The 27,374-nt window shown below is 41.7% G+C and overlaps 1 protein-coding gene across 7 annotated transcripts in view; it reads right to left on the bottom strand.

Moving 5' to 3' along the window:
* epha7 (eph receptor A7) overlaps positions 1 to 21,760 on the bottom strand; it is a 123,023-nt gene extending 101,263 nt beyond the window's left edge. For all 7 annotated transcript variants that reach the window (XM_033647915.2, XM_033647919.2, XM_033647916.2 and 4 more), the window contains exons 1-3: positions 21,572 to 21,760; positions 19,947 to 20,011; positions 18,445 to 19,114 (exon numbers count right to left, since the gene is read on the bottom strand). In XM_033647915.2, coding sequence (XP_033503806.1) covers positions 18,445 to 19,114; positions 19,947 to 20,011; positions 21,572 to 21,665 — 829 coding nt within the window. In that variant the 5' untranslated portion in view covers positions 21,666 to 21,760. The remainder of the gene's footprint in view (positions 1 to 18,444; positions 19,115 to 19,946; positions 20,012 to 21,571) is intronic.
* Positions 21,761 to 27,374: the final 5,614 nt, after the last annotated feature.

Here is a 27,374-nt window from a genome sequence, read left to right as displayed (position 1 = left end):
CCACACTCTTATCCACATGGTCACTTATGACATCAAAAATCCAAGATGGGAATGGTCAAAATGCCAAACTCAGGGCTTCAAAACAGGAGCCCAAAATCAGTGGTTGAGGTCACAGTGGCTACATGAAAAGTCAACTGAAAGGTTTTGGTCTTCTAAAAAAGTCTTGTTCAGCATATAGTTGTACTGAAAGACCCTCGAAGGATTTGAATATTCAGTTTTTCCGGTAAGAAAACAAAAAACAAAAAATTTGTTTTAAGCCTGTTTTTAGCAAGAAGAAAATAGCATTAGCATTGTCACAGTTAACCATTGCTGTAAATAGACATATACTGTGCTAACCAAGCTAGCAGCTAGTGTTAGGGTTACCTCTACCCTCTTGTCCAAATATGGTCACTTCTGGCTCCAAAAATCCAACAAAGCGACAGCCAAAATGTCAAACCTGAGGCACAACCAATGGGTGATGTCAAGATGGCTATATCCATTATTTTATACAATCTATGGGTCATCTATTTTGGGCTGATGTTTGAAAAGACATTGAAGCAGACACTCGTTGACATGGCCAGATGACAAATTTCCACTTTCAGAACCTTGTGGCTATGTGGATGTGGAAAATAAATATTGTATAGGTGCTGGCATTGAAAAACTTTTGAGGATATCCTGTCTTGGAGAAACTGGAAACTGAGCTTCCTTGCTTGCTTACAACCCACAAATCCAATCAAGGTTACAACCCTTATTACTACTGAGCACGAAGAACTCTAGCTGGTCCAAACAGGGCAGCTGGGATATTGAGTTTCTCCCGATCTGTCTCAATATTACTGCGGACATCGCTCAAAGTGAGCTGCAGTGTGGGAATGTGGGAGATTCCCTCTTTTTTTTGCAGACTACCAGAGCCAGAGTGAGAATGACTAGTGTGGGCCTTTCTGTCTCCACAGTCCTAGCATGATGAGTCCTGTCAGGGCCGGGCCTCCCCCTTTCTCCAGCTGCCCTCCCGTCCGGCCTGATTATGTGTTAAATCCGCCCATGTGTCGGGATGGATGTGGAAAGAATGCGCGCGGATGGGGAGCCGAGCTGGGCTGTAGAGACCCGGAGAGAGCAGCCTGGAGATAGCACCCCATTAGAGTGATAAAAGAGGCAGAGGGAGGAGAGCAGCCGACAGGACCAACATGCAGGCCTCGTCGCTGATGAATGCCAGGTGGAGCGGGTCAAGCGTGATAAAGGAAACAGTTTATTTTCTTATTTGAAAAAAACACCATTGCTTTCCGTAAAACGCTTGCCACGGCCGCCACCACCGCCAGTCCGATAGGGAAATGTCTTTATAAATATCAACTCTAAACACAGGCCTGGTACGATGGGAAGCCTGTCGCCTGTGGTTTATATGAGTATGTTTCCTTCCAGTGTCTTTTTCTTTGTCTGAATGATTCTGACATCCACTGCTGAGCTGGCCTCACTGCATACATCTAAACAGGACAGTGTAACATTGGAAATGTTCCTATAGCCATATTTTTTCTATATTCTGGTGTTGATCACAGAGAATTTTCATACCAAAATGGTACATTTTACCAATACCTTGCTTGGGCCATGAGATGTGGGCAAAAAGCTGGTTGGTGCGCCTTTACTTTAGGATATTTTATTTCTCTCTCTCTATATATATATATTTGCATTTAACATAAGAAACCAGACTTCCAACATGCAAGGCTAAATTACCAACCATGCAGAGCAGGCAACTGTCTTGAGCCCTCAGAACTCAAGGGGGCCCCGAAAGCTCCAGATTTCCTGCATGCACCACTAAAGCCTCTATTCTACCATACAGTCTGGTTCAGTTCAGTTCAGTTCATTACACATTGTCAAAGGTTGTGGATGGTATCGACAGAACCCTTCCATTCCACCCCATTTTCTTGTTACCTCTCTGTTGAGGTTACCAAGCACATTGTCCTGAAACTAAAAGGTGGAGCTAGAAACTCTCAAGAGAGAACCGTCACTCTTGCTCAGCAAGGAGTCAATGCACACACCAGCTTTCTTTAAAATATCCCATCTATTGCGACAGAGACTCTTAACACTTCAGCCTGTTCATTTTTGTTTTGAAATCTCTGCTAGCAATCTGTTCCGGGGACGATCATCGAGGTGCAGATGTTCCTCTCCATCGCCTGTGTAGAGGAAATATAGTGAGAACTGGATGTAGCAGTGATGCGGCTCTTATCATTTGGAAATTACCCTGCCTATATTTAAGAGTGCTGTCTGCTAGCCTTGGGCTGTATCAGTTTTTTCATACCTTTATACCTTCCTGATGCTTCACCAGGGTATATGGTATAGGATGGCATTTGCTGGGCTTAGTACTTATGGCCCATATGATAATTAACAAATAGGAAATGAGCACCCTTGTTGCTGGAGGACCATATCACACTTGTTGCAAAGGCAAGATCTAGCACATCTGAATGGGACGCTGAATGGAGATGATGTGTTGAATAAAATTGTGTGGGTAATAAAGTGTTTTGTAGTTGGAGGAAGTCATCTCTTGATAAAGAGGCAGGAGCATTTAACTTTTTTACTGACCTGTAACGTTATCCCCACCACTTGCAGTCACCATCTTTCTAAACTAAGCTGCCTGTTCCACCAGTCGAGACTGACCTCTGGTGATGCTTGCTGTGCTATACAATACAGCGCCTCAATACAGCATCTCCATTATCAGTTTAATAGAAAGAGAAAAATTGGTATTTTTGACAGCATTGAAAATCATACCTTTGGGATTTCTTAATACTCTACTGTACTGTGACTAGGGTTGGGTCAGTTCTCGGTAATACCAATTCGGACTGGACCACATACTCGGGCGTAACGTACAAGGAGCAGACGCCGCGGAGGTCAGCCCGGTAAAAGTGGATGTCCGCAAGCCCTGTGCGCGCAAAGCATGACCGTCCGCACACCAGTGTCACACAAAAGACTGTTTGGCATGTATTTTTCACATCGCGGGGATTTTTCACGGACATTTTTACATGGAGTCCGCTCCGCTTATAGTACGCCCGAGTCTGTGAGCACCTGTGTCTGCCTCTTCACCAAGCGCACACAGCAATCAGGAGAGAGAGGGGGGTAGGGCGGGGACTGAGCTAGGGGGTGCGAGTGCGCATGTGCCGAGGCCTCTACTGTAGCCTGGAATTTGTTTAATAGTGACGGGAGTCAATAATGGCTGACAATTTAGTCTCGACGAAATCAAAGAATGTGCCACTAAGGCAACACTTTGGCTTTGAGCCAGACGAAGGAGGCAACCCTTGTTTGCACTGATTGAGTAAGCTGCAAAATTTATTTGTAAGGAATAAAAGAAACAACTTGTTACTGTCACTCTGTTGTCCTAAGATCGTTTTTTATTTTAAATGAGTCAATTGCGCCCCCAAGTGGCGAAAATCCGGTATTACTGACTTGATGCGGTTTTTCACAAAAAACAGACCTTTTTTTTTTTTTCCTCATATCGACCCAACCCTAACCGTGACACCTTTAAGCCAACTGTCTAGATCTAGGTACATGTCTGTATGATGTACGTATAGTTCTAAGGGAACTATAGCGAAAGTGTTACGCGGCTTAAAGTACATTAGGATAGGGGCCATAAAGGAGGTCTTCCTTCTGGAGCCCCTGACTTGAAACAGGTCCTGTGTCAAAATCCAGTTTCAAGATTTCATTTTATGATTGTATAAGTATATGCTGTATAGTAAATTAATGTGTTTATTCAACTTTTCACACCTTACACCTGTGGCCAGGTAGTGTATTCTAGCACAGGAATACCAGACATACTAACCAGACAGTGGGAGAAACATGGAGTTAATAGGGGCCTGGCAGCTCATTTTGTTTAGCTCATGCTCAAATGTTAAATGTAGTCTAAACACCAGAAGTCATACACGCCATTTGCCTAAATAAAATCTAAAAGTCTAAAACGGGTAAAACTGATTTTAAATGAGGAACTCTATGTTAAGTAAACAAGACTGAATAATCTTACTAGAAATCCAATGGCAGGTTTTGGTTTTTGCTGCTGCACAGTGCTATCTGTGAAAAACAAAGGCCATTGCTCACAAAAACGTGTCTGATCGCTTCTATTACACTGCAATCCATTGTTAATACTGTCATAAACATTCTCTGTCAGCTATTTCAAAATGCCCTGTGTCTAGCTCGATGCTCAGACAACCATGAAATGCTATTTAAAAACCCAACTCCTGCTTCATGTTTCTCGGTTTTACTTTCAGGGCGGACGATTAGGACCATGACCGCGCGTTACGACTATAGAGAAGGATGTCAATAGCTCACACAGAGCTTATTTCTTATGCATTAATGTAGCCTGGGGGCCTATGTGTGTAGCTCTGATTAGATGTGACTTGTGTTCTTTGCCTCAATAAATAGTAGGCCTCGGTGTGGACATTCATCAGGCTCTGTTTACTGGCATTTTATGCATGCTGAACTATGGCTGCATCTCTTTTATGGACTAGAGCCTGTGGTGTTTTCCCCTACAATGTAACAGGCAGTACATCTTGTGAGTAATTTCAGAGCAACACAAGCAGCCAGACCTGGGAAAAAATCCTAGCTGAGTGTATTTCTTCTACTTGAAAAGCCAAAGGACAGCTCAATTGATCTCGTCTTGCCGGTGATGTGTGGACTTTTGTAGCTGCAGAGGTTCTGGAGAAATCAAGCGCACTTTGAAGGAAGACACGAGTTATTCATTACGCTTGCTGCAGTGCTTGATAACATTTTGATTATAGCTCTGCATCACCTAAACTGTATTCAGAGTATTCCATTATTATGCTTTAGAATTCTTTTGATTTATACTTCTTAATTTTTCATATTTAAAGATTGTTTTTTTTTAGTCTGATCACAGGGGCAACAAAGGAAAGCAGCAGGTGTTTGTCGATTTTCTCCTTTTCCTACGAGCTTGTTGCACCGCTCTAAGTCTTTTTTTCTCCTTTCAATAAAGAAAGAGATGCTCAGCAGCTGGGTTTTTGCCGGCAGGCATGTTAATCTCCTACCTATGAGAGACGAGGCGCCTATCCAGCTCCGGGAAACAGTGGCAGATCACACAAAGAAAAGGAAAAGAACTGAGGCTGTGCTGAAAATCTCTTCACGGGACGGAGATAGAGTTTCAATGTCAAACCCCTTCCAAACAAGTTCATTTCGAACACCGACGCCTCCCGAGGGCTCCGGGAGAAGAAGGGAACCTAGGACGTGGCTACAATAAGGCCAAAAAAAGAAGTCAGATTAAAAAGAGCCACTGGAACGTAAGTTTAAACGGTTAAAGAATCTGATGTCATGTTGTGCTGGATCCTCCCTTCACCCCACACATACTTGGAATGGCTCTGTCTGGCTGCTGCTACACTCCACACATACAGACAACCGAGCCATTCATCCGAGGTACCTGTGCTTAGCAGGAGATAAGTAGCTTTCCACGAGAAACAAAGAGAAGATTAGCATTCCCTTACACTGTGTTGGAGGGCACGCAGCTTTGCCCTCTGAGCAGAGAAAACTGAAGGAAGTGCCTGCTTGGTTGTTCACAGCAAAGATCAAAGACAGACACTGATTAAGTTATACTCAAATTTAAGCTAATGCTCCTGCTATGGTGCTAAGTCATGCTACAGCCACTCACCGAAGTTTAACCTTGAAGTGGGGCAATTTCGAATTAAACAGCAAACTAGCAAACACTACTTCAGCTCCAAGTCACTAATACTTTCACTTGTAATTTATATTTATATTAGAATAAATATATATTTGTTTCAGCTTGCCCTTACAGTAAAGTAAGTAACAATTGCTTGCTGACCATGGTCAGTTTCATTTCAAGGAGTTGGTTCATTCAATATTACAGACATACAGTATTTTCTTACTCACCTTTGTGGCATTAGAGGTCTTTGACCCTGTGATTTCTGCCTCCACCTCAATACAGTGAAGGTAAAATAATCCCTTTATAACATAACAAAAACAGCATTTCTGTAAAGAGATGTTGCTACTGATTTTTTTTTTACATCCCTTTCAATGCTTTCAACACTACAAATGACCTCTATTTTATTTGTCTGGAGGCAGAAATCTTAGAAACAGACACTTCAAAAAAAAAACTATCTGCATGGCTAGACACCTCTAAAGGTAAGTGGAAAAAATTTTTTTTTTTTTTGTAATTGGGGTGAACTGACCCAATAAAGAATAAAGCTGGTGATGGTCTACATTTTTTCTTGTTCTCAACAAAGCCTGTGAAAGACCAAAACCACAGACATCAGGCTTTTATCTTGATTCAATCCCTCATACACCATCCTGTTGTTGTAAACACCTACAAGACCAACAAATGTGTATCAATCCACAGCTGAAAGTAGTCCCAAACATTCCAGTTTCAGTAACGTTTGCTAAAAACTAGTGACCAGCTCTTCAAGGAGATTACTAAGATCTTTTTAAAGAGGCTCTAAGTGAAATTCAGAGTGTATGACGTGTCTGGACGCAGCTCTCAATATTCAGGTGGCTTAGCCAGCAGCTAGCAGCTAACTGTGCTAATTCAATAAGCAGAACCGAAACAACAGCAACAGTGCTGACAGACCTAACAGTGTTAACCCGGGGCGGGGGGGGACTGGTGGGTGGGCAATACACTTCCGCATTGACGCCGTCCCAATATTAGCGGTAATTGCCATATGGGTGCTGTATAAAGTGGCGGTGATGAGCTAGTTAGTGGGACACACATGCGCTAACATGCACACAGGGCTGAAACAGCTTACATCAACAAACCGCAGAGAAGCTCGGATTACAACACACACAGAGGTAGTGTGACTTAATTCTCTGCTCAGGAGAGCATTACTCCACAATGTCTTTACAGCAAATAATAGTTTGCTGCGTTATTGGTACTGCTGTATTAGTGTCACATACAGAATATTTAACAAATTAAACTTTACATTTCTGTTCCAGTTTTTTTTTTTTTCATCTACTGCAACCACCAGGGTGAGTGTCACAGCTGTAGCAAAGCAAGAAAGTATCACGAGACAGGCTAAAGTTGGTTTGGGTGTTTTTTTGTGATGAACTGACAGAAAAATGTTTAATTTACACCTTCATTTCACAGATAATTCTAAGACTACCAAGCTGAGACAATCAAACAAAGGAATCTCCAAAGGTTTTGAGTGAAATAGAAAGGAGGAGGTAACATGATCTTACAAAAGACAACTGCTTCAGCCACATTAGAGTCACTGCTGACAGCAATTCAAACTGCAAACAACAAACTTGAACACCTGTTTTCTTTTCCAGCTCTCCTGCTGATTTACTGCATGGATTTAGACGTGGAAAATGAAGGGCATTTAAAGATTAAACCCATTACATCAGTGAATTTACAGCCTCTCACTCCGCCTTAGCCGCGGCACTCCTAAGAGTTCCCTGCTTCTTTAAGCTATCATGCGGAGTGAGCTTTTTGAAATGGATTCCCAGTGACATGGAAAATGTCCCTTCCTAATCGTCTTTTGTTTAGTTCATTTAACTCACATGGAAACAGGAGAGAGGGCCCTTAAGGCCAGCCAGGCGGCTACCTTTAATGGATGAGGTGGTCAGCTTGAAAAGGGAGCTGTGCTAAAAGACATGGCAGATGAGGGGAAGACTCTGCATTCAGGGGATGAAAGCGCAGGGTCCAAAGGTCTGACCGATCCAAAGCCCCCTGCAGCCCAAGCGAAATCGCCACTGAAAATGTCCCCAGTCAGCAACTGAGCATTATCTCTGAATTGTGCCAATGCCTACCAACTACTGACCCAGCCCCCGCCCATCCCAATCCACCACCACCCCCCTTGCTCTGGTCCCAGAGCTGTGACAGAAGGGAATGGAACAATGTCAAACTAGCTGCTGTGGCCAGGTCCCCGTGGCCTCCCCTGACACACAAAGACACCAGCTTGGCCTCAGATGCCCAGGAGTGCTTGTGCAGATCTGGACTGCTCTTAAAGGGTCATCCAAATATAAAAAGAACAACAGTTTTTCATTTGCCCCATGTAGTATCAAGGTATGCAGATATTCCAGACAGGTAGAGAGAAAATGAGTCATTCTCATTATGCTCTGGGAACATGTAATGGGCACTATTCTCTGACATTTTTAAGGGGGGCTCTATTATAATTCTAATTTAGTTTCTAGCATCATTGTGTCACTTTCCAGTAGTGTTTCTTATGTATTCAAATCATACATTTCAAATGTTGGTGTAGGTATGCATGTGCAAGTGTCAGAATGCTGTTTTCCCAAGCTCTTCCAAAACCTTTTTCCCATTTTTTTAACCTAATGTAGGTTTCTGCACAATATCATTGCTACATATAAACCTACTTACTGCTCTGGACGCCACATTAGTTTGGTTCCGAAAGTCGGCAGTAGACCACCAACTCCTGTGTGCTGTGAGGTAAAATTACCATTTCTGTCGATGGAGTTTGGCAGCTTTAAAAATGACTATATAATGGTTTCAGTTCCCAATCTGAAAGGGCTGTTTAATGGTAAGCTAAAGCATTAAAATAACTTAAATATAGCTTACACTTGACTGTTATCGTTTTTTTTGGAGGTGGTCCTTTTTTTAGATGCTAAAATACGTTTTTGCTGCTAACCCCATCCAATTCCACCAGACTTCTTTGACAGAACCAGTCATTTTACCTCAGAACCATGCTAATATGGTGTCCACTGCAGTATGCTAAATTGCTTAGCTTCTGTGTCCCCATACTCCTGGGAGTGTGCCAACCGTCCTGTAACTGTACACTAACTATGGAGCTATACATGTCTTTATATGGTACAAATGCAGTATTATACTGAATCTCAATGTGGCTTCACCTGGTTAATTAAAGGTTCAGTTCTGTGAAAACACAGAAAAGAATGCAGCTGAACCCACCCTTATAAATGACCCAGGATGCTGCAGGGAAGTAGAAGTACAAAGTAAGTAAAAAGCTAATGTTAGGCTATAAACAAAATACACTATGGTAGCAAGGCTAACGTCACCACCACAACAATACTGTAAAGCCATGTTCAGCGCGATGATACTCTGTAGTCTCACTTGTTAGCTGCTGCCTTTTTAAGACATAAAAGCTTGAAGGGTATTTACTGGCAAATTTTATGTCTTTTAAGTTTGTGTTAACTACAGACCTTATTTCAGACATCTAACCAAAACCCATTCAAAAAACCCATTGACCTCAAGACAAGGGAGCTGGGAGTGCTAAAACACCAACTCATTTCCAGGTTTTAGGACTCACTACTGCACCACTCTATTAATCAAATAGCCTAGAAAATCACTGGCAGGTAATTACACAGTTAAAATAATAATTACATGAGCCCTAACATTGTTCATGATGCTACTCTGGTTACCCAAAAAGTGGATACCTCCTGTTTTGCCCAGCTGTCTTTATTTTAACACAAAATCTCTGAAAGAAAGAGCAGAATTTCCTGCAACAGAGCCATCCTCAGCACATTTTAAGTTCTGCTTCCTCTGCTCTTGGTGTAGGTGGGAAAAAAAAGTGTGAAGTTATGTAATAAGTTATTGATTCTCCTCTTAAAGGAAGATTGAAGTACAGAGCCAGTGGTCTGAAGCCTCCCAGAGGAGCAGCTCCACTGACAACAGGGCCCTCCCCGCTGCCTCTTAAGATGGCCAGACCCCGGGCCCAGTCACATATCACTTTCACCCTCATGCCACAGGGACACAACACAGAACACCAAAGACATTGTCTTCTGACATGGAGTTCGCCTGTCTGATCGCATCCCTCTCGAGCAGTCAGCAGCCAAGCAATTACAAAAAAAGACATCTGTGCCACAGTTTGGGTAGCTAAAAAGGGCAACAGCTTAGAATTGCAAGAGGTATGGAAGCAAGGATCGATGGAGATGTCTGAACCTGTTAGTGCAAGTGGAGATGAGGGCTGCCGCACCACGGGGAGGGCTCTTTTGTCATGCAGGGAGAGGGGGCCGGAGAGGTGACTCTTCTGGCGATCAGGGGTCAACTGCCGCGATCATCCATCTTCCATCTTGACAGTGTCCTGTCAGCCGGGGCGCTCATGTTACTAAACACAACAGGCAGGCCTCCATTGTGGCGCTGCGCTGGTCTGCAGCCATGTGTAAATGAAGTTAATATTCACTGACCTCATGCATGGCCAAATGCGGACCCCTGTGTCACCTTGGAAATAACGCTATCTGACGCAGACTTGCAGAGGTCTCCCCGTTTGGGGGGGTTAACAAAGTCTCTTGCCAGTAGAGCTGAGCATGTGCTTTTGTTTGTGTGAAAATGAGGACTGTTTACTTGGATTCTGTCCATTCATGTGATGCAACACAGGGCCTCAAATTTGGACTGGCAGGTCAGATTCCAAGACCTGGATACCGATTAGTCATCACTCCCCTGGTTTTTTCATGCTGCCTTGAAATAACATTAAGAGTGGTTGGTGTCGAAAACCTCATCTCTTCTTTAAAGAAAGGTAACTATGTCAAACCACGCACACACTCCTGGACTCAGCACAAAGTATCCACAAATATCAGTATCTCTTATTTGCACTGAGGATAAAGGTCAGTAAATGTGCTTAGAATTCATATAAAAAACTGGCTCAGATTTTGCAACAAAATCATCAAATGCAGACTTTTTCTTTGGTATCAAACGTACTTCAGTTGATCATTATCTGGATGTCATTTTTTTTTCTGACAAGCAGAAACAAACAGAAACAGACAAACAGAAAGTCCTATCTGAATGGTCTTAAATCGTATATCCTCGACTATTTTCATTCATACGCAGATGTTTTCCCTTTGTTGAAAACTTCAACAATTTCAGATCACATAAAATATTTAGTTTTCATAAGAACTGTCCTAGAACTTGTATAGTACCCCAAAGGGCTGGGCGATATTGAGAAAATCAAATTTCACAAAGTTTTTTACCATATACCTCAATATCGATATTGCGACAATATTGTAGGGTTGACTGTTGGTGTTTTCACAAAATATTTTCACAATGAGATGTTTAATAAATAACCATCAGCAATGTAGACATACTGACTAAGTGCGTAAAGACAAATAATAGAACAACTAAAACAGTCTGGTAAGTTCAGAAAATTGCCTGCCTTTGAAACTTAGTATATCCAAAATCTAAGATGAGTCTCATATCACCATAAAGATCAATATGTTGCCCAGCCCTAGACTAAGGCACTGAAAGTCCTATCTACATAGTCTCATATCCTTGCATCATTCTTCTTTTTACATGCATATATAGATGTTTGCCCTGTGTTGAAAATCTACATCAAACTATTTCAAATTGTGTAAAACTTTTATTTTTCAGCAGAACTGTGCTAAAACACGTTTCGTACCAATGACAGGCCAACTGGTGTTGTTTTTTATTACACTAAATAAGTCTGAAAATAACATGTATATGGTTATTTAGTAATAATGCAATGAGCATGTAAAGAAAGGAATTGAGCCTGACTGATATATCAGCTGGCAGATTTTAATGGCCAGTATTGGCTTATCATAGATATATCAGTAATGGTGTACATGTTGTCAGACATATACTGTTGTATTTTTTTCTTTAATTTTCTTTTTCATTTTTTAAAGTTTTAAAGAATATAGTGCAAAAAACATACTTGGAGTAATTTAGAATTTTAAAATTGCCATTGAAGTTTATTTGCTTCACTGCAATGATGTCATGAAGTTTATTGTTGAACTGTAAAATATTCTGCCTCTATAACATATCTTTGCCAGTGTGGGATTACTGAAAAAAATGTGCATTTTCTGTGTGTGTGTGTGTGTGTGTGTGTGTGTGTGTGTGTAATATCAGCCAATCAATATCAGCAGATTTTACTTCCAAATACTGGTATCAGCATCTGCCCAAAAATCCAGTATCAGTCGGGCTCTTGTCAAAACTGGGCAAAAACAGCATACAGCTTAAGAATAAAGAACAACAAGCCAAAAGGTTACTCGTATTTGTAAAATATTCCCATGAGATCTGTTTTTGAAGCTCCTCACAGTGTTTTCTGAAAAAGGTTTGTGTGACTACAAAAGTTGAGTGGACCGAGCTTTTCCAGCTGCTTGATATTCATGTATGCATGAGACAGTAGCTGTAGCTTATCAGCAGAGGTGAGAGACAAACCCATTACCAGATGCTGCCTCCTGTCCTTCTTTAAGCTCAGTTCTCGGTGCTTAGATTGTGTGTTTTAGATCCATCTTTACCTCAGTGTGATATCTATGAACCTGGAAACCAGCTGGAACAAATAATTAGCCGTGACAGGCCTTTTGTTTTCAGCACTGGTGCGTTTCATACAAATGTAACTTTGAGACAAATATTTACCAAGCCAAAGGACTTTGTGAATGAGCCTCCCGGTGAAAGTTTTTTTTTTCAGCATATAAAATGAGCCATTTGTATTTAATTTGACATGTTGACAGGGAAGCCGGATCCCACAGAAAGCACTGCTGGCACCAGCTCAAGCAACTGTATCCTGGGAAACAACTTCTTCTGGCTTTTACTTCTCATTTGGAAGTGTATATTTAAAAGGGGGCACTGGATGTGAAAGTAAAATAAATACTTTTTTATTGTAGCTTGCCAAATCACGATTTCAAACATTCTGCCCTCTCTTCATCCTCTGAGGAAGTAAGTGTGGTTTAGTTTCTACTAATGAGAGGGAATTAGATCAGAGCAAGAGAAGTGCACAGGGACACAGTAATATCTTCTGGTCGCAAAGACAAGTCTACATCTGTTCTCAGTAGAGCAACTTCAGCTAAAACCTAACACCCTTTTCATTGGCTTTTTTTGTCATTTGAGCAGCCATTGTTCTCTCTGCTGCAGAAACTTGCTATGAAATCACTGCTTCTTTGTTTTTTTCCACCACATACACCATATAGAGGACAGAGAGCCTATTTTTGGGGCAGTGCAGGAAATCAGTACCAAGCTACTTGTAGTACTACTTCTACCATTTGGTCACAAAATACAGAAAGACTCTTGAAATGTACTGAACACATATCTGTGTTGAAAAACACAGATATGTAATCAACATGTTTGGAGGTGAAAACAATTATCTATAATGGATGAATTGCCCAACAGAAAATTCAAAACATTTACAAAATCTGGATAATCAACTAATCATTCTGTGAGAATGGAAATATACAGTAGTTCAGTTTTTTGTAAGCAAAATTAGCCAACTTTTTAAAGGTGAATTAGAGCTGCAACAATTAGCCTACTCAACTATTAATTTACACAACTAATTTGCTAATGGATTAATCAGTTTGAGTATTTTTTTTTTTAAGAAAACAGCCTAAATTCTCTGATTCCAGCTTTTTAAATATGAATATTTTCTGGTTTTGTTACTCCCCTATGATAGTAAATCTTTGGTTTGTGGGTAAAAAAAAGACATTTGAGGACGTCATCTTGGGCTTTGGGGAACACTGAATGACATTTTTCACTATTTTCTGACAGTTTATAAACCAAACAACTAATCTGTTACTCAAGAAAATAATCGTAGAGCCATTGGTTATACCTCTAATGTTAATATTTTCTGTTTTTCTTGGTTGGACAAAACAACATGTTCAAAGATGTTAGCACTGGTTATGGGAATTTGCCATGGCCATTTTTCATTATTTCCTACACCAACTGATTGATTTGTAAAGAAAATAATTCATGTTAGCCCCCAAATCTGTATTTTTCTAATTGTCTAATTGTCCGAGAAATGTTACCTGAACCAAATGGGTGTCTGGTTTTGTTAAACCAAGAGTCCAAAAAACTCCAAACATAGTATATTCACGATGGTATAAAACAGAGAAAAGCAGCAATTCCTTAGATGTGAGAGAATGAAACCAAAGAATGTTTGACATATCACTTGATGTATGACTTAAATGATTCATCTAAACTTTTCCTAACCCCATGTCTCAAAGTCCTTCCCCTAAGTGATCAATTTTAGGACGTTGCCAACTGCATTGGTAGTAACATCCTGAGCAGAGAATACCACATCTGTGAGTCTGACTGCTACCTGCCAGGCCAAGACAGCAAGGAGGAAAAGCCCAGGGCTGTAGAAGAATGCTACTATTCACAGGAAGCAGACACTGGCAGTGACAGGATGAGCTCCCATCCATCACCAATTTATTTCAATCTTGAGTGATTTAGGTCCATTTGGGTCTCTTGTGGATTCGGCTCACACCTGTCATTTGCATAATTAAGCTCCTGAGCAGTTGTAAAAGACAGCCATTTGGTGTATTAAATTCACACCTTATCAATCAGGGGAGCATCAAGATGTATGAGGACCTCCTGACTCTTGGCTTCCTGGCTTCATTTGAAATGCTAAATGCGGCTTTTTCTCCAAGGCCTGGAGCTGGGCCTGGCTGCCCGGGCCGCCTGGTGGCTTCCATACACGTTAGCTGTCGCGGTCAGACCCCAACTGCTCAGGCCCCTTCCCTCGGGGGGCTCGGTCATCAATCAGTCTCCAACTAACTTCTGTCCAACTCCCTGACAGTCAAGATGGATGGTGCCAGCGTCTACAGGATGCTGTATCCTCTCATTAATTCTCTTGTTAGCATGCACCGATAGCAACAAGATAGAGGGTGTTTTATCTGTTTTTCCATAGATAGAGGCCTCTCCCTTTCCTGGTTGAGGGTCAACAGTTAATCATTTCACAGCCACTGGTTACTTAGTACCACAATGATGTGATGTGTCAAAATCGGACAACATACATTCCCTGGATTGAGCCAAACAAGGACGCCAATGTCCTCCCACAAGGGCCCTCTCTCTGTCTAAACGACTCTGTGGCTCCATTGCCACCAGTAGCCAGCGCTGAACAAGACCAGCGGATGAATGGGTGCTATTTTCCCAACACGCACTTCTTCGCAAAATGAAGCCCCGCGCAGGCTGCGGGGACACTTCAACTGGCCTTTTTCAACACCCATTACACTGAGACCAGTGAACGCAGCAGGCGGAGAAGAAGAGTGACATTTACTGCCAGAGATTGCCACACAAAGAGTTAAAGAGAGACAGAGGGAGGGGTGTGGGGGGCAGAGGGGTGAAAGACAAGGGGTCCCTCTTCGCTGACGGTGATGAATGAGTGGATCACAACACGTTTCGGAGGAGGCCTTTTGCATCCACAGAGGGGGCTCCTCAGATGACATGACTGACAGCTCGACTTGCTCACTCCACCTGCACCCGCCCTCCGGTTGAATATTTTATATGGCAGCCATGTTGTAATCATAGCACACTGCTGATACTAGATTGAGGCAGTTAAGCATGGTCTTAAGGGAATACTTCACCTGCACAATGATCATTTGTGTGTATCACATTGAATTTGTGGAGAAACGTTTTTCTCGCATGCCTCCACAGTGAGCGAAGAATCCAAAAAAGGTGAACATCAGGGAACTTCTGTATGTGTTTGGAAAGTACTGAGCATACAACTGGATAAATGAGACTTGGATTACACCGCATGAGCTGTGGAAGAGTTTGTAAAAAGAAGTTTTGATATAGTTTTATAACCCCTACGACTTCAGTTCGAGAAGAACGTTCACCTTATTTGGATTCTCCATTCACTGTGGAGGCATGCGGAAAAAAAAACAAAGTTTTCTTCACAAATTCAAGATAACACATGGTGAGCAATCGATATATAAATGGTCATTTTGTGGGTGAAGAATTCCTTTTAAGGCATCAGCACACTTCCAAGGAAGTGCCAGTGACATCATTCAATGGCATCAGAAATCCTCTGCCTCCACACTTTAATGTTTTAAGAATCTGGGAGGCTGAGTCCAACGATTAAATTCCATTAGAGCATGTAGGAAGATAAAATCTACAGAAAATATTTGAACATTTTGGTGACCAGTCACGAATTTAAAATCCTGGCCGTCAGATTGCTCCAAAGTTCGAGCTGGAGAGTCAAACAGTATCTCCCGAATGTTGGAATAAGAAGGTTTGCAACAACTTTTGTACCTTTCAGAATCCAACAGTCACAACATTTATACCCATTCGGACTGTTCTCATGCGCTGTTTGTACGTATACCCCCAAAATTCATGTATATCCCACATAATCATGAGCCGGTAATTTGCTTATAACCCATGTATTTGGGAAGGCTGCAGTCATGTGACCAATGCGCTGACGGGAGTCAAGAAGGACAGGTCCCCGTAAGGAAGTACTAAATGGGATATAAAACATGGGACTGTCCCCCAGGAGACCAGGCTTCATAACTGTGTGAAACCAAGTCAACTTTGAGCAACTTTAGGGTACATAAACACCATGTTTCTTTTCCTAGACCTAACCAAAGTAACTCAACACGCTTATAACAGACCTATGTAACTCTACATTAAGTATGTAACGTCATTCTTAGGGCAGTGATTCCATAGATGTCACACTAACATACGAGGTTACAAGTACATAACATATGGGTTTTGTGTGCATTTTCCTAAGTTCTCATGTGAACTGTTGTATGAGGACATACTGACCCATTTTTGCAACAACTGGCGGAGGTTTGAAGGCAGGATGGGTTTGACCTCATACAATTTTTATACATTTTTTCATCCATTTCTGTCATGTTTATGTGTACAAATGAGTGCACCGCCTATAAGGTTTTTGAGGAAAGACTTTCCTAAAAGTGTGTTCTGTTACCCCCATTCGCACAATTCATCTCCCCGCTCTCAATGACGGCAGAATTTTCCCCTTGTGAAGTTTGCCCCACAGGTATAAACACTATTGCCTTCAGAATTGTTCGGACCACACTCCGTACGAACTACTTTGTTTGAAGCATACTGAAGCCTTTGTAATAAAGGTGCAGCATCACCCTGAGGCACCATTATAGAGATGTTCTTTTACACCGCTAAGACAAGCTAGTCCGAGGTCCAAATGCCAGGATTTCACATTTTTAACGGTCACAGCCACTTGGACTTATTGCTCCGCTGTTTGGCTGATAGAAATACTTTGAATAGCTTTTAGATTGTGCTCGAGGAAACTACTGAATGGACAATTTAATGTCAGTGGAGCCGCTGGAAGAAGTGCTGATGGTGCACCGTGATTCTCATTTTATTTAGATTAACTACCCCTTAATACAAAGGCTTCTCATGCCTCAGTGGAGATAAAGCTCACAAAGGTGCAGTGTCAAGACTGGAATTTGATCCGCGTACACATTAAGGAGCCTTCTTTCTCAGACTTTAAACAACCTGAGGGTAGGTTTCACCGTACTGCTTGTCTAGAATATCTCGGTATTTGTTTTAGTTGACGTGTGGACAGATTAATTAATAGAGAGATGCCACAGTTCTCTGTTGTGAGGGCTTTACACCAAGACATAATAAGGAAAGGTTGCTAAAATTACTTTGACAAGACGGAGCTATTTGTTGTTGTGCTGCATCGCTCTCCCTGTGGAAATAAATCGTGGGCTTTCTTTCCACCAAAGGGCACAACTGGATCTTACCTCTATGCATATTAAAACAACAAGAACAATAAGAAGGAGCTCCGTGGGGTTGAATCAGCGATCGCCCGCTAACATCAGAGACATAGCACAACTTGAGGTGGGCTGTGTTGCTCTAAATTACATGGCCTAATACATTTCATTAACACACCTCCCTCAGTGGGGTCCCTAATGGATGACAGCGTGGCATAAAAGCTTGTCTGCCAGGGACACTAATTTGTTCTTAGACACATTCCATTCAATTATTACTGGCTGCTGCTCCTCATAAGCTGCTTAGATTGAGGTTGCCCACTTTGAAAAAAAAAAAAAAAAAAAAAGGCTTGACAAGGCAGGCCACTTAAGTTCCATGACCTAAGTCACCCCCGTTTAATCCATGGTGATTTTTATCTTTCAAGTCAGGTGCCCACTGAAAATAATCCTCCGTGCATTCAGAGTGACAGAGAGCAGGTTATTGTTAATTGTAGCGGCACGATCCAGCACCACAACAAGGCAAGAATGAGCCACAGCGAGGCTGCGTTTGCCCTTCCTGTTAGGCTCCTTCATAAATATCCTGAGGCCTAAATGCCACAGTGCAACGGCTATTTGTTTTCCCTCTCTGTCAGGGTCATTTGCCCGCGGTAGAATGATACTGAAGGACCGGCTGGACTTCCTCTAGACCTCTGTATTCTGCTGCTGATTGTTTTGGCTCGTCGCCACTAAGAAAGATAGAAGTACTGGAGCTGAGGAGCTAAACTCAAGTTATTATTTAATCCCAGTGTCAACAGAATCCTGGCTATGAAGGGCCTCGTAATCAATTAACACAGATTTCAATTATTATACTGAGCATGTTTGGCCTCAATACTTTATGCATCTTTACTGCTGTCAGATCAGCTGCTTTAATCCCATTTGCCAACTATTCAGCCAGTGATGCCTAAATTGTCATTTACCTGCTTTGCATAATCAAATCACAAATACTCCCCAGTTTATTGTATTTTTTCTTGGCGCACCTTTTTGCTGTGAGAAATCCAGGATGCCCCTGACTGATTTCTGAAAGTTAATTCAAGAAGAAACAACTCTGCGAATGCTAATGAGCAAATTAAATTATTGTTTCTTGACAAAAAAAAAAAAAAAGGTACTCACGTTCACACGCATCTCCTTTCTGATGAAATCCAGCTTTGCATATACATTTCCCAATTGGCACGAGCCATTCCCCTTCGGCACTGCAGTGCATCTTGGGAGAGTTGTCGGCCTCCTCCTCGGCGTCACTCACGCACATGCCCTCGACCTCCACCAGCGAGGAGAACTCCGATCCCGTCACGGTGTCGGGGAATGTGGCCAGGTTCTCGATGATAGACCAACACTTCTTGTAATAAACTTTGACAGAGACCAGGGCGATACACGCCCCGACATCCTGGAAGGCCAGGTAGAAGCCCCGCCTGGACAGGGGGCCAATTATGCGCACTTCTGTATTCAGCTTCATCTTCCTCTCGCCCAGGTCGCCCTGGGTGAAGCTTTCATCTGCGGCGATCGTGTCAATTTTCACATACTGGTTCTCCCGTAAGCTCCTTCCCACCTCCGAATCTGTTTCCTGGTAATACAGGTTGAACGTCTCCTTGCATGTGCCCACCACACCAGGTAGGCTGTTACAATCCCTCAAGGTGAACTTCAGTTCCACAAAAATTCTCTGGGCATTGCCCTTCTCTATCCAGTTAGTCCGAAGCCAGTTATTCTGATTGGGCTCCATGACTTGACAAACCTGGTATGTGCGAATGGGTGTGTAGTTCTCATCCAAGCCGCTGATCTCTTCCCACTGAAACGAGAAGACATACATTTTTAAAGGAATGCACTCACGACAGAACATCACCGTTTTGAATCTAGCCGTTAAACTGAGACAGACACTCAATGATTGGCAATCAAACTGGAGGTGATTACTCTGTAATGAAAATGACAAAGGTATATGAAATGTTCCAGACTTTACTGTATACAACAAACTGCGGTGAATGAAGGGAGATAAGCAGTTGTGTTTTTATCGCACAAACACATCTTTTAAAGGATGATTGTGCTCCGTTTATCTGCTTCTGCTCACATTATTTATTTAAAAAGTTTCTCACAGCCTGCTTTTAATCAGACTAGCAAGTTGGAAGTGGGCTGCTTAAGGCCTTTGTGCTCTGAATGTCAAAAGCCGGGAGAGTTTAGTAGCAGAAACAGCCTCTTGCATTCTTTATCTTTCCTTCGAGGAGACTTTTGAGGGCTGGGGGAATATCGGCTACTGATCCTTGTGTTTGTTTCACGCATAGGTGCAGATTTTGGGTGGGACACGGGGGACACGTTCCCCTCAATATTTAGAACATGGACATTTGTCCCTCCCGCATTACAAACATCTGGACTTTTATTTTGACAACACTAAATACATGTACACCATAAACTGATGCAAATTTACCAGAATATAGGATATCAAGTGTTTGACGCTCAAATATTCCCCCCTAACCCTTTTCTTTCAGATATGTCCCCCCAGTGCTGAAACAAATTCTACGCCCTTGCATGCCTCCTCTAAATATTATTATTCTTGTCACAGATGTGGGACATCAGAGAGCTGGGGAACATATATGGAGTATATCCGTGTGATGCTTCTGCAGACTTACCCCATTGGGAGGATAGGAGATCCACTCCAGTTCTGTCTGCTGTGCCTTGGAGTCCAGCAGAATCACTAGTGACAGGAAACCGAGAGGCAGGTGGTTAAATCTCACCGGGGCACCGGGGCTGGGTATTACTGATAGGCCACACATCGGTATCTATAGCGCATATACCCGTGACCTAATTTCTAGCAGCGGCAGCAGCTAAAACATTCAATAAGAATATATACACTGCAGTAGACAGGTCCTCATGTCTGCGGGGGAACTTTGTGAGACACAAATGAAGACGCTGACAGTGGGAATAAAGAAGACATTAAGAGCCTAGAAGGAAACACGCATGTTTGGAAGCATTGCGCGTAAAATGTCACCAAATTTATTCGATTAAATGTGGGTTTATTTTACGCATCCGTTTATTAAAACTCATTGTTGGAGTGGAAGTTGTTGCGTTAAGGTCAAAGCAGCCGCTTCCATCCCGACGCACATACAGTACATGCGCTTCAACTCAAGAATATTCTCAGCAGCAAACGACCTTAAAACTGCAGTGAAGCCGTTTAACATGCGGCTTGTTGCAGTTTTAATCTGAGAGGGAGAATTGTCAGATCAGCCTGTTTTATGTTCCGGAAGCGTGCGAGAGCGCAAAGCGGCACCACGGCGGGTTTCATAAAAAAAATGAAGTTGTTTTAATTGTATTTGGTCTGAGCAGACAGCTCCATGATGAGAGGGGCAACAGCCAGGACGCACTGCCGTAAAAAAAATAATGCTCTGGTTGTATCTTACAGGAGACTGTGTGATATGGAGGTCTGCGAAATCCCGCATGTAAGCGCCGAGGATTTACAATTCATATCAGCTATTACATCCAGACTGCGCTCCGTTATTGCACTGTAGTTTGAGTGTGGAGAAAATCAATACCTGTGCTGTGATTTTCTCTTTTTACGCATGACTTAATTTCATTAATTTACCTTCAATCTGATCAATTAAAAGTGCCATTTTTAGCCATTTGGAGACATTTAAATGCCCTCTTATTTTTAGTGTTTTACAGCCTTGACTCTGGTCAACTTGAGCGTCTGAGGCAGATTACAGCTCCGCATCAATCTGCCGTGTTTTCCTATATGAAACAAGACTGGACTGTTAGAGAGCCGAGGCCACTCTGGAAGGAAATAACCCTCCGTAACTGCGTCCAGATCGACGGCTCACTCACTTCCACACAGGCGAGCTTGCTGGGACGATCGATCCGCTGATATTACCTAGTTTGCCGTGATAGACTGTTAATCTATAACGAGCAGGCTAGTTATGCCGATAACGCATTGGCGCTGTAGTCAAATAAAAATAACAGCTCCTGCGTCTAATCCGTGCTCTACGGCGTTTAACTGCCGTGCGTAAAACACCGAGAGGTCGCTCGCAAACAGCCCGGGAGCAGACAGCGCTGTCATCCCCGCACACCGGCCTCATCTGACTGCACTGGCTCTGTAAAACATCCTGCTTTGTAGGGGAACTTAAACATCGCGTGGGATTTAAAGAGAACATATGAAAAAACAGGCAAAGCAGCTGCTGAATTTGGAAAGCTCTCTATTAATTCTGGAGGATGTCTTCCAAACGCGATGGGATGGAAGAGAGTCCAAACTTTAAGAACTTACCTTCTTTCGCATTCTGTGCTTCTCCGCTGTCTACATAACAGCATAAATGAAGGCAAAATGTAATCCACAGACACGGGATAGACCTGGAGAGCATGGTGCAGCCGCGGATTTCAATCTAGACCGTAACTCGCTTTGCCACCGTCTCGTGTGCTTCCCATTGACGACACTAAACCGGCTCTATGTACAACAATCCGCTGGTCCCCACTCAAATAGCGTCTGCTGGCGCTGGGAGGAGACTGTGGCTCCGGTGGTGTCAGTCAAACAGACGAGCGGAGGACTCGTCCAATCGTGACGCGGCGAAGGAAAAGCCAGGACCAATAGGCGCGCGGAGGTTGATGGGGTTTTGCGGGGGGGATGCGCTGTGAGGGAAATGTTGTCACAACTTACTTCAGATATTTTTGGGATTCTTCAGGAAAAGGGCAAGGGATGCTCTGGTACAGTTGGTCTAAACAGACACACACACACACACACACACACACACACACACACCACAGAAGCCTATGCCAGGAGGATTCTGGGTGGCTGAAATGGCTCGACTGAAAAACAATAAGCACAGTAAAGTTTCAGAGTTTTTATACCTTTAAAACTTTGTTAAACGTTCATCTGTTCATCATGACTTTTCCTCCAACCCTGTTTTTTAACACATGAATTACTTCCACACACACACACACACACACACACACACACACACACACTTTCCACCATCTCTAACAGAGATTAGTTTCACATTCTGTTTCTTATTAGTGTGTTTTCTTATTTTTACTGGCATACACAAACTACACTTCAAAGCTCACTGCTTTGCACTTCAAGACTGGTGAATTTGACTTTTACGTTTCTTTAAATGTAGGTTTCAGGCAAACTTTCATTCTGGCAGCTGCACTATATGTAGAGCGGCCCAACTGTGTGGGTGGCCAGGAGGAGAGGGCGTCAATTTCTTTTTAACATAAGGAGGGTCACTTATGAAACGGGGGGTATCAGGGTCCTCCGCCAGAAAATTCTGAGCATCAGACACTTTATTTCCTGCATTCTGGTGTTTTTTAAGCAGCAACTTGTGCCTTTTCTGCAGTTTACGGTGTAAATGTCTTTATTTTTGTCAAAATAAAAGTCTTCTGCTAATGTTTTTACTCAGGGAGACAAATGCACATGCTCTACATTTTGAGGGGGATGTATCTCCTGTGTCCAACCCTGAAATCTGTCTATGCCAGGAGGAGAAGGTGTTCTGTCATTGGAAGGCGCCAACCTGTCACAGACGCAAACCAGACAGCTGTCTATGAGGGCCTCCGCATGCAGTTTTTTTTTAAAGATTATACATATGTATTACAATTATTTATAGTAATATTTTATTTAAAAATCCTCAAAACAGTTAAGACACAACAGCAAAATAACAAAACCCAGTTTTTGACAACACACACACATTCAGCTGAGAATTAAAAAATCAACTAAAACATATTGTAGTTCCTGAAAAAACATGTAGCTGGACACAAATTGCTTTACAAGTTTGTATTAAATTTATGTTGACTTTTCTCTAGTTTCAGCTTTTTCTTGTAAAACATTGTATCATTTGCCCATTATTGGGCTTTACACAGCAATTAAAATGAAACCATATTAGAAATTGAGAGGTTAAATGTCTCTTTGGTGGAACTGCTAACTCAGAGATATCTAAGACAGCACAAGGGACACAAGAAAACATTGCTTTTCTGTGAGGGGTCACAAGCATGAAGTACTGAAAGCTGCCTTAGTCTGAAAAGTATTCAGTGACTACACTGCCCTGTAAAGGCAAAGGACCTGAACTCACCAGAGTGAAAATGACTTTAAAGTTGTTTCTGTGTCCAGCTAAATAAACTGTAGACATAATATTTGAAAAGTGGCAATTCTTTTTTTAAATTTATTATTATTAAATGAAGGTATTTATCTAAAAAAAATCTTGAGCTCAGATTTGACCTCTGACCCTTATTCAGAAGTTAAGGTACTGTGCCTCTGCATTGTCTACATAATAACAAGAGCTCATGCTGAGTCAAAAGGCATTAATTTCCATTTGATCTCTCAATTTGTGGTTGATTACAGTAAGCAATACGGCAGTAATTATGACTTAGATAAAATCTATTGATATAGAACCACTTTCTCATGATTGTCTTTTCATGGTACATCAGCAGCTTGTATTACTTGGACCAAATTGGCTAAACTAACATTCGTATTGAATTAAAACAGTATTATTTTTCCTATCCTTAAAAACTGCAGGTTGCAACACCAAAAACAGTAACTTCATGCGTGGTCAAACAAAGCATTTCTAAGCACAACAAAAGAAAGCCTTATTTTGTCCAGGACTTTTCTCAGTTAAGACAAACACAACCCACTATTTAAAAAAAAACTTTTGTCCACAGTGGTTATTCTTCAGAAAAGTACAGAAAGTCATTTTTGACCCAAATGAAGCTGTTTTGCTTTTACACAGCAGTGCAGCTATCACATAACTGTAGTTCACTGTGAAATGTAGTGGGGAACAAATATGAAGCAGGCACCAACTGTCTTAAAATAATTACAGTACTTGATTAAATGTACTTAGTTACTTCCATCACTGCATCTTGACAGTTTGGATTTTTGCAACACTGCTTGACACAGAATAGTTTGCATGCACACTCATCACCTGCACAGGGTATATTTATCCATTCTTATGTATTCCTCCTCCTCCTGTGGACTTGATTTGGATGTTAACAGACTCAGTGCGTGAGTGTGTGAGGAGATAGAGACCCAAAAATGCTCAGCTCTGGGACTCCAAAGCCCACACTAAGTGAACCCACAGTATTCAGCCCCTGAGTGGTTCCTCCGCCACTGAATGGGTGTAGATTCTTCACAATCAGCAGAGAGAAAGGTGGAGAAATAAATCAGATCGAATCAATCTTTTCTGAAAAGGCCATATTGCTTATTTGTTTCAGAGGGCTTTACAGTTTGAAATCCATGTTGGCTCTTAATCCAAGTTTTCATATAAACAGGGGGTCTGGGGGTCCCCACGTAAGAATTTTTCAGCATCAAATACTTAATTTCCTGCATTCTGGTGAATTTTTATGCACCAATTTACGGTGGAAATGGCTTTATTAATATAAAGGAAAATACAAAATCCAGGCAGCAGGTGACAATTAAAAAAATATAATGGGATTTAATGCATTTAGGCTCTCAGGCATTCTGTATTGCTTTTAAATATTCATTCTCCTGCAGATTAACTTTTCTCATGGAATGTTATTTCTGCTGAGTCAGCACAGATGTAAGCATGATTTGCTCTTCCATCCTGTTTTGTGTCTTTTGTTTGGGGAAGTAGCCTCTGTAAATGTGCATGTGGCACCCATTCACATCACTGTTTCATTCATTAATTTACTTTTTGGACAATGCACATCTTTTTCTTTTATATTGACATTGCATTGTCATTGTCTTATTGTGGGAATAAAGAGCTCTCATTTCTATTCTAAAAATGTTCTATTTTTCAGAACATTTTAATAAATTATGCTCAAAAGGTGATGGGAACAATATTCTCTGTTTCAAAAAGTGACAGGGACATGGCCTCAGCATCCCCAGAGTAAATGACATCTATGCTTAATTCAGATACGGGAAAACTCCACACACAAAATACATCAAATGGGGAAAAATCAGAAGAGCAGCAGGATGGAGGAATGTGTGAAAGGTGTCATATGTGTGAATGGTGTCATATGCAGAGTAGAAAGAGAAGATTGAAACACATTACGGGGAAACAGAGTGGCATATTTAAGGAAATAAAGCTAACTATGATAAAGTAATTAAAGAGTTTCGGACACAGTGTAAAAACCTCTCCGTTCAGCTCCTGGATTCTAATTTGTGACAGTGTCTTTAATGTTCAGCCCAATATAGCGTTAGATGGCGAGACACTAAATGGTGTTTTTAATCTGTGGAAGGTCACCTTAAATAAGGGAAAGTCCCACTGAGACGATAGGACCTGATTCATTATTGCTCTGCTGCTTGAGAGACTTTCACCGTGAAGATGGAACCACCGGGGGTCTTAAATAACAAACAAACAAACCAAAAAAAAACCTCCACACAATTAAAAAGTCTAAAGTTAATTTCCCCACTTTCTTGGATGACTTGAAATATCACTTAAAAATTAAAGCATAAAGCGGAGCTCATTATCCCTTTATACATACAGCATTTGTTGCAGGTCACTAATTAATCTCCATTACCTCCCAACAAGCAAAACAGCTGTAATTATGGCCACAAATATTGATTAATAAACTGTGTACATAAAAATGGACAGCAGCAGACAAGGACTCACTTCAAGGTTTATTTACCTCTGCTTTTCTGTTTTTGTTTGTTTGTTTGGCCTGTTTATTATGCAAATTGCAGCTAATCCTTTTTGCCCTTGATACACAGCCGAGTCCTGCACGAAAGTGTATAACTAATGATTGTTGAATTAATCTGGATTAATGTTACCTTTGTCATAAACTGTCTGTATGACACCATCACTACACCACTATCAGTCAGTGTGTGAGACAGGATTTCAGAGGTTTTTAATCAACAATATTTGATCTGATTCATTAGTGTGTGTTCTTTCCTCCTCTGTGAGGGAGATTTCCTCCTGTTAGGAATGGGTCTCTTAAAAATTAAGGACGAGTGGAAGCCCTGCAAACATTTTAGCGGCTGCACATCCTAAAAGGATTATTCCAGTTTATTACAACTAGGGTCTTATTTTCATAGGTTTGGACATAATTTCCATCAGTAATGATGACACTGTAACAGGGCCATAGTTACCTTAGTGTCCAATATTCTCAGTCGTATTTCTGGAAATCTGGAGATTATAAAGAGCCAAGGTGTAGGCCTACACATTCCACAACTATGATGATTTTTAAAGTCTTATTCTGGTAGGGTAAGTTCAGGGTGAGTGGGACAGTTTTCGGTTTTCTGCATTGTGTGAGATTTCTGGCTATGGATTTCAAAAAATAACCCAACATATGATACATTTCTGTAATGCTGAAGATGTTACCTATCCATTTGAGGAGGAAAGAAGATCTGATTATGTTCCATGGATGCATGGCATACCCTTTTTTGTGAACTGACTAAAATTTGTTTTTGTGTGTGAGGTTTGGGTGAGTGGGACAGGACATTTGGGTGAGTGGGACAACACATTTGTTTAACTTTTTGTTCTCTCCCTGTACTTTTCTTCTTGTCTTCTCATTCTCTCTCTGCCTCTCTGGTGCCATTCTTTCTGCAGTGGATTAATCAGGATTAGTTTGGAAAGAAATCAAGTCTAAACTTTGTATAGGTTGACACTTGATGAACAAATGTTCCCTACTGTTGTTACTTTGAAAAGCCTTTACGTCTGCATCTAGTACACATATTATCTGATAACTGTGTTGCATTGTATTGGCAGGGGTGTGTGTATATGTGTGTGTGTGTGTGTGTGTGTGTGTGAGTGTGTGAGTGTGTGTCTGTGTGTGCATGCGTGCAGTTTGTATTGGCTGGTGTGTGTGTGTGTGTGTGTGTGTGTGTTCCTCTATATATCCTATCATCAACAATAGGCTTGAAGAGTTGGGGACAATTTGCAAATTAGATCCTGGGAAATAATCTGTTATCATGCATCCCTAGTAGGCTGGGTACACTTGCTGTTTATGCTAGCTGTTTTGCTAGCTAGGTAGTCGGGCTAGCAGTAAAATTGAGGTGCTCCATCAACAATTGTGTGGTAGATTTTGGGTCTGCACACACAAGAAGGTTAGGAACTATTAATCTGGAACATATATAATGATTCCCTATGGCAGGATTGATCATTTTAATTCATTAAGAGTGCCTT

Source organism: Epinephelus lanceolatus, chromosome 13 (assembly GCF_041903045.1).
Source record: "Epinephelus lanceolatus isolate andai-2023 chromosome 13, ASM4190304v1, whole genome shotgun sequence".
Taxonomy (NCBI): domain Eukaryota; kingdom Metazoa; phylum Chordata; class Actinopteri; order Perciformes; family Serranidae; genus Epinephelus; species Epinephelus lanceolatus.
The sequence above is the reverse complement of the archived record's forward strand: the minus strand, read 5'-3'. Positions and strand labels throughout refer to the sequence as shown.